The sequence below is a fragment of the Chanos chanos genome, chromosome 1, assembly GCF_902362185.1.
Source record: "Chanos chanos chromosome 1, fChaCha1.1, whole genome shotgun sequence".
Lineage (NCBI taxonomy): Eukaryota > Metazoa > Chordata > Actinopteri > Gonorynchiformes > Chanidae > Chanos > Chanos chanos.
In genome coordinates, this window is record NC_044495.1 from 30,104,711 (window position 1) to 30,112,701 (window position 7,991).

The 7,991-nt window shown below is 40.6% G+C and overlaps 1 protein-coding gene across 3 annotated transcripts in view; it reads left to right on the forward strand.

Moving 5' to 3' along the window:
* Nucleotides 1-6,513, forward strand: part of sfmbt2 (Scm like with four mbt domains 2) — a 27,411-nt gene extending 20,898 nt beyond the window's left edge. For all 3 annotated transcript variants that reach the window (XM_030785457.1, XM_030785471.1, XM_030785463.1), the window contains 13 exons: nt 1-41; nt 1,108-1,190; nt 1,545-1,671; nt 1,922-2,035; nt 2,412-2,454; nt 2,949-3,016; nt 3,481-3,620; nt 3,798-3,907; nt 4,277-4,452; nt 4,891-5,060; nt 5,144-5,368; nt 5,542-5,670; nt 5,853-6,513. The exon at nt 1-41 is cut by the window's left edge and continues 107 nt beyond it. In XM_030785457.1, the coding sequence (XP_030641317.1) occupies nt 1-41; nt 1,108-1,190; nt 1,545-1,671; nt 1,922-2,035; nt 2,412-2,454; nt 2,949-3,016; nt 3,481-3,620; nt 3,798-3,907; nt 4,277-4,452; nt 4,891-5,060; nt 5,144-5,368; nt 5,542-5,670; nt 5,853-5,993 (1,567 nt within the window). In that variant the 3' untranslated portion in view covers nt 5,994-6,513. The remainder of the gene's footprint in view (nt 42-1,107; nt 1,191-1,544; nt 1,672-1,921; nt 2,036-2,411; nt 2,455-2,948; nt 3,017-3,480; nt 3,621-3,797; nt 3,908-4,276; nt 4,453-4,890; nt 5,061-5,143; nt 5,369-5,541; nt 5,671-5,852) is intronic.
* The last annotated feature ends 1,478 nt before the right edge of the window (nt 6,514-7,991 follow it).

The following is a 7,991-nucleotide window of genomic DNA, read 5'->3' on the forward strand; positions in this document are numbered from 1 at the left end:
CTGGTGTTTGAAGAATGGGGTTGGACTAGAGAGACCCAAAGGTGGGGCTAAAGAGCTCTTCTGTGACAGTCTGTGTTCTCAGTGTTAAGAACTTTGCCTAGACATGTGATCAGATTACACTTTAGGATATTGCTGCAATGTTAGTTTCTTTAAATAATGAAGATTCCATAACTTACCAAAAAGCTAAAGAATTTAAAGCATAAAATTGAAGCATATCAATGAAAATGTTCTGTTTTGAAGTGTCTGACTAGTGTGCATGTGCTTGTTTAATTCAGTAATGCTCAATTCATTGTCAAACTCTCTCAAGAGTAGATGTGAGAATAGAAGATTTATAGAACACTAAAACCCTGTTCATCCAGTCTCTGGCTAATCACATTCCCTTCTTATGAAACACTTGTGGTGAAACAACACCAATTTGGGAAAACATCTCATAGGCACCCTTGGTTATTTTAGACTGGTTCATGAGTACCACAAATAGGCAAAGATTGCACACTGTATAGAACTGAACTTGGAAATCATTGACTTCCAAAGAAGAGAAATATCTCTATATTTGGTAAGAGTCTCTGTCTCTGCTACATAGTTGCCAGCCCAGAAAAGCTACAACATACAACACAAATCCTTTTTTAACCCACTAGATCTAATGGCAAAAACCAAATAAGTGCAGTGCCTATTTTTGTCCAGTGTTTGATGTTATGTTAAGACGCTGACTGGGTTCATATACACAGGGAGAGAACCATATCCCTGTCTGGTATTCGCAGCCTTACCTACCTTTCTTACTCAGTGACGTGTTGTAGCTGAATAAGCCGCTGTGTTTAGCCTTTCAGTTTAGTGTAGTCCTCACTGACAGAGCACTCACACTCTCTCATAGCTTTAAGAACAAATAAGACTGAAGCTACAAAAGGTGATTTCTTCAAAAAAGTGCTTAAGAATGTTGGTGAAGTTTAAGATTGACGTTCAAGGACTTACTACCATAACACTTTGTTTTTTTCCCTTTCTTACAGATGCACAATTGTTGTGAATTCATTCTTATTAATTCATTTTCTCAATTTGTTCACCCTAATGTGCTGGTTCTACTTTTGATTATAGCTCTCTCTCTCTCTCCCTTAGGTTTTCTTTCTCAGGACTTTGACTGGGCTGACTACCTGAAACAGAGTGGAACTGAAGCTGCCCCAGACACTTGTTTCCCCAAAGTAAGAAAAAAAACATTCTCTCAATGTCCCCAGCACTGGAATATCTTTGCCTTTTTGTGAGATGGATGCCTTTAATGGACCTGTTTGTTACAGCTTTTCTTACCATTAGAGAATGTGAATGGGAATGAGCCGTGTGTAGCTATGATTCAGACATCATCCTAAATAAATGAGTGCACTGCACAGAAACAGTTTGTGATCTAAGCCTCTTCTTGCTTGTTTATGTTCATTTGGTGGCCTCTGTTTTGTGTAATTTGGTGGCCTCTGTTTTGTGTAATTAGGCAGTGTCTATAGCTGGGATGCATGAAATGACCTATTTGTCTTTCTGTGTGTGTGTGTGTGTGTGTGTGTGTGTAGGCATCTCTGAGTCAGGGATTCTGTAAGGACATGTGGTTAGAAGCTGTGAACCCCATGCAGCCTGCAGAACTCTGCGTTGCACGTATTACTCAGGTCAAAGGTCGTCTGCTCTGGCTCAAACTAGAAGGTGAGATGGTGTATGTGTGTGTACGTGTGTGTGTGTGTGTGTGTGTGTGTGTGTGTTTGGTCCGTGCTGTGCAGGATCTGAAGCTGTGACCCCAGCGCTGTGAGGCCAGGTATCATGCCCAGTGAGCTTGCGGCTCATTTGAGGCATGGTCACCAGCACATCCTTTGAGCTTAGGGGAAAGATTTTTTTTTATCTACAGTTCACACACACTTCATTTGATCTCATCAGTAAAGCTCTCCTCTGTTCACAGGTTTGACCAAGCCTCTTTCAGAATGTATTGTGGATGTTGAGAGTATGGATGTCTTCCCTGTGGGTTGGTGCGAAGCAAACGGCTACCCACTAACACCACTGCTTAAACCTGTCTGTGAGTGACACTTCTACCCTTCACTCCACCCCCACTTTCCTGTCCCGTTTCATTTACATGTTATGTTAATAAATATGAAGCATATGAAGAGTGTCTAACATGACCAGGTATTTACACTTAGTCTTTACTCACGCAAATAAAGAAAAATATTTGCTTTATACGCGGTGAAAATCTGAGAATCACATATCTTTCTTTCAGCCATTGAAAACACATGTCGTTTAATGCCTAAACAGAGGAAAATGACTTCCCAATACTTTTCTCCCAATGGCTGCATCCATTAATGACTGCAGTACCTACTGTTAGAGCATTTGGGGTGTGTGTGTGTGCGCGCGCGTGTGTGTGTGTTTGAGTAATGGTTTTCCAATGTATATTTCAGGTCAGTCACAGAAGAAAATTGCAGTGGTTCAGCCAGAGAAACAGTGAGTGTACTGGAATCATTCTTCTGTTTCACGCCTGTGAAAGCCATCATTCATGATATCTCAATCCTGTGACATCCGTCATAATATTTCAAGGGAAAAACTAAATCCTGATTGTCCGGTTTGCCCCTTTTCTTGTTCAGCTGTGTGGAATTGTAACGCGGTTATGTGTCAGGCTTAGACAGAGAGGTTTTTGTCATCCTTTCATCAGCAAATTCTATATGCTACTCACACTCTTTTTGAGAGTTTGAAATGCTTACAATGGTATGAAATCACTTTGGTTTATCAACACATGTATTGTTAATTACCTCTTTGAAAACTATCTTGAATGTGAAGAATTAACATAGAATTTCATCATTTTAGTAAGTATGAAGCATGTGTGTTCTACACATTCATTTTTAGATGCAGATATGTGTACTGTTATCTTTACCACTTGACTGATGAATGTGATGGGTTATTTGACTGATGGATGATTGTGCTGTTTCTTTTCTCTTCAGGTTGCTTCCTCCACCCCCTGTTGAGACTAGCCCTCTCAACCTGACTCAGCCTGTTGCCATGGATACAGGTTCTTCATGTTTCCTACATATTTGTGACATATTTTCTCTGTTTTCATGGACCTAGACATTAATGTCTTGTGACAGACCAGGCATTGACTTCAGGATAGCGACCTTAGTCAGTCAGTCACTGATGAACCACATTCCATGGATGCTCAAAACCTCGAGTCATCTCCACTCACTCTGTTCTCTATTAATAATCAGCATGTGTGGTATCTAATGCCTGACAAATACAATCAAGTTTTGGTCAAATTCCATAACTTGTGAAGATCAAACCTGATGTTTAGGACAAACTGTTAAGCTTGGTGGACTTCACTGTCAGCTTGCTCAGACAATCCTTAAGCAAGTGGACAGTAATTACTTAGCTGGAATAGCAGTTCAGTGTTTCAATTTGAAAAGAACTGAGTTATCAGTACTAGAAACTCTTCATAAATAAATTTGTGTTGGGTATGTCCACCCCTCTTTGTTCATATAGCTTCAGTAAATGGGAAGTACAGCTGCTCTCAGATCTTTGTGAATCACCGCTGTTTCTCTGGGCCGTATCTGAACAAGGGACGCATCGCTGAGCTGCCGCAGACTGTCGGGCCGGGGAAATGCACACTTGTTCTCAAAGAGGTAGGAATCATAATATCTACAAAATACATCAGAGTGTCTTTTAAATATGAGTGAGAATCGTTTAATCGCTTGGTTTGGGTGAAATTTGTGTGTGTGTGTGTGTGTTTGTGTGTGTGTGTCATTCCATGATGCTTTAGGAGGTTTGATGGGTGAGTTTGATGTGTCTCTCCCCTGCAGGTTCTAACGATGTTGATAAATTCAGCCTATAAACCAGGCCGTGTGCTCAGAGAGCTACAGATGGTGGAAGACTCACAATGGAACTGTCAGGAGGAAACACTCAAAGCCAAGTATGGTGACCACACACACACACAGACACACACACAACTATGCCATAGTCTTTTGTTCTCTCACACTCTAAGTATGTCTAAGAGTGTGTGTGTGTGTGTGTGTGTGTGTGTGTGTGTGTGTGTGTGTGCGCGCACGCATTTGTGTAAGGTTAATACTAGAATATAAAATCGTTAAATTTAGCAGTACTATACAACAGAATGACACATTATGTTTTTATAATGAGGTTTTAACATGGTTGATATGCATACTAATGCATATGCAAATAGCAGAAGAAAATGCCTTATCTCCATAGTGATTTTTTCATGGTATTGCTTGGTGGTTGTTTAAAGCTGGTATCAATTTTATGCCCCTGTTTCTTTGCTGTACAGGTATAAAGGGAAAACCTACAGATCAAGTGTGCGTATTGTGCGCACAGCTGATCAGGTGACAGAGTTTTGTCGAAGAGTGTGTGTGACTCTGCAGTGCTGTCCCAATCTGTTTGGCCCCACGCAAGTGTCTGACAAATGCCCCGAGAACTGCTCCATCCAGACCAAAACCAAATACAGTGAGTGTGTGTGTGTGTGCATTTGCATGTTCTTACTTCTATGGAAACAGCAACATGCTGCAGCTGCAGATTGTTGCTGAATAAAGTGTGTGAGTTTGTGTGTGTGTGTGTGTGTGTGTGTGTGTGTGTGTAGAGGGCTGGGGTTAAAGAGGTGTTTGAAATTCTCTTTTAGAATGAAAATGACACTCTTCTGAAACCGAGGTATCATTTTCTCACTAAAAACATGCTAGCTTGAGTAAACACACGCACTTGTGTGGGTGGGTTCAGAGCATAAACACACTCATTAACTTGTGTGAACACTGGCCCGTGTGTACCTCATACAAAAATGTTTGAAGTATTTATCTGTAAATTTTTCTATAGAGTTTGTTGTGTACGAAGTACGTGTTAAATCATGTGCATTGTGTGTGTGTGTGTGTGTGTGTGTGTGTCTCTGTGTAGCATATTATTATGGTAAGAAAAGGAAAGTGGGTAGGCCCAGTTTGGGGGAGAACTCTCAGGAAAGAGAGATGGCCAAACCAACACGGCGCCGGAAGAAACGCAAAGCCATCTTTGTGCAGAAGAAACGGCGTTCGTCTGTGGTGGAATACCAAACAAAAGAGTCACCTCAGGTCACAACCGCACTGAAATTACTTTCATTTTTCATTCATACTTGTCCACAGACAACCACCAACGTCTTGCTTTCTCTTTGCAGGACAGTGATTATTACGATGAAGAAGATGATGATGGTGTTGAGGTGTCAGGTAGTGAGGAAGGTTCGAGCTCGGAACCACGTGCGGAGGTAGAGGTCTCGGGTCGAGGAAGACCTCGCCGCCAGTCAACCCAGTCTGTCCCTGTCGCACACCGGCCCTCTCACCAGAGAACCACACACTCCCTCTCCTACAGCCAGAACCAACCTGCCAAAAACACACACCCAAAGGTGAAACACACGCACACACACACACATGCCCCCAGGCACATCATCAAACAGACCCACTCTGTCTTAAACCTTTTTGTCTGAAAAAAGTATCTATTATCTTTTTTAAGAAGTCGTGTCATGTTTGCGTGTGTGTGTGCGTGTGTGTGTGTGTGTGTGACTCTGTCTCTGTACAGACAGAGTATACCGAGGAGGAGGACAGGCTGATTTTGGACAGTAATCCTTTGGAGTGGAGTGTATCTGATGTGGTCCAATTCATCCAGTCTACTGACTGTGCGTCTCTAGCAAAGATATTCCAGGAGCAGGTGCATACATATACAAAAAGCATAAAAACATTACAAAACATTCTATAAATGTTCATTGTTCATCAAAACCAATCACTTTTATGATTGTACTTCTCTCGCTCTCTATCTGTCTCTTGCTTTCTGTCTCTCTCTCTCTCTCTCTCTCCTTCTCGCTCTCTCTCTCTCTCTCTCTCTTGCTGTAGGACATTGATGGACAGGCTCTGCTGTTATTGACTCTACCAACAGTTCAGGAGTGTATGGATCTGAAGTTGGGGCCAGCCATTAAACTCTGTCACCAGATTGAGAGAGTCAAAGTGGCCTTTTATTCCCAATATGCTAACTGAGAGACTCACTCACCTCCCACTCTAACAGGGTGTTCAGCGAGCAGATCCAGTCATCCCTCAGGGCTAAAAATGAACAACCTTTGCCTTTATGGAGAAAAACACCACACTCGATTGTAGAATGAAGGAGCCATAAGTTGAATCTGGTCACCTCTAGATTCAGAGCTGGAACTATACGTTTTCACCTCTTCTCAGAGGCCAAGTGAGACAAACATGTAAAGAAGAACTGTCAGAAGATGGCCTGAATTGTCACCCTACACAGGAAGAGGAAGAGTAACAAAAGAGAAAAAAGATTTTGGTTCTTCTAAATGCCATACAGCCGTCCTGTTAGCTCTCTGGGAGTTTAATAAAAGTCTGTTTTTTCAACATGGATCCTTTCCAGATCCAGACAGAGTATGAGGCTGAAGATGGTCCAAGTTTAACACCAGATTGAATTTCCGTTTTCCAGATTAAATGAGATTCTAAATTTAAGGCCTTTGAAGCCATTTTCTCTCAGTGGAAAAGAAGCTACTGTGTGTATCATATGAACCATTTCTGCTGTATTTTTCATGTCGTTTTTTTTGTTTATCTAAAATCTGAAATTATATTTATATTTCTCATCTGTACTATTTTTATTAGATCATTTTATGAGATGAACCTATCGGATTATGTAGTGAGGCAATACATTTCTGGTATTTATCACCATGTATGGTTTGTTCTGATGAAAATGTGAAGATTGTTATGTGAAAGATTAGAGCTCCAGGACATCAGGACAGCAGATGGAGGAGAGAGTCAAACTCAGGTGTTTGTGGTTCTAAGTAACCTTATCTCTCTGTGTACTAGCTGCAACTAGAGTCCTCTTACAAAGAGGTGTGTGTGTATGTGTGAGCATGTGTGTATGCAAATGTGTATGTGTCGGTGTGAGTGTTTTTGTTTATCCGTTTGTGTGTTATTACAGTGCCTTTTGGATTTATTTGCACTCTTAAAATAAATAAGAACAACTTTTATTTATGAGAAAATAATATGATAAGCAAGCTATATTGCTAGAAGTGTCATGAAAGGTTTTGAGAGAATGGAAAACTGTGTTGAGATGCATCCACAGCATATCTTCTTGATTCAGGTATAGATATAAGGATAGATAGATAGATAGATAGATAGATAGATAGATAGATAGATAGATAGATAGATAGATAGATAGATAGATAGATAGATAGATAGATAGATAGATTGATTGATTGATTGATTGATTGATTGACTGACTGATTTATTGGCTGGTTGATTGAGTAATATTGAGTGCTTGTGTTACTGGATTTACAGCACCGGTCTGGGTCTGGACTGGTTTTCTAAGCCTGTATGTTGTTTTGAATACAGTTAAAAACTCTTTTGATGATAGACTCTCAGTACATATTTCAGCTGCATTCACGTCTCCTCCCAGTGAAGAGAAACAAAAGAAAACAAAAAAACACACACTACAGAAGTGATTACAATTAGAGAATATTAATCAAAATATATGTTAGGCATGAATGTACAATGGTCTGTAGAAAGTGTTTGTAATAGAACTTCAAACCCAGTATCTTGACTGTGCTCTCTCTTGTCACTAAAGCCATTACTCTCAGAAACTGACATGCTCTAATAGGCATAACCAGTCTGAGCAGTTTTACCAGGAAAAATGTATTGTGTACAGGGAACGTGTAAGGCTATGCAGCAAGCAGAGATTGCAAAAAGCCCTCAACTCCATAAAACAGACCGTTAGCATCTATATACTGAGTAGGCTTGGATACCTAGCTTGTATAGAGAGTCATTCTTGGGAGTTGTTGTAAGTCTTCAAACCCTTTCAAATATAAGATAACAGTATAGATAAACAGCACTGTGATTCATGGGATTGAATGCATGACCAGGAGCTGAAAACATAAAATAGTTTGAAGTTGGAGTGAGGCAATATTTACACTCTTCGAGTAAGAGAATAAGCAGAAGAGAAAGCCACATATCCCCTCCCAGAGAGGGCAGCACAAAAGAGGAAGT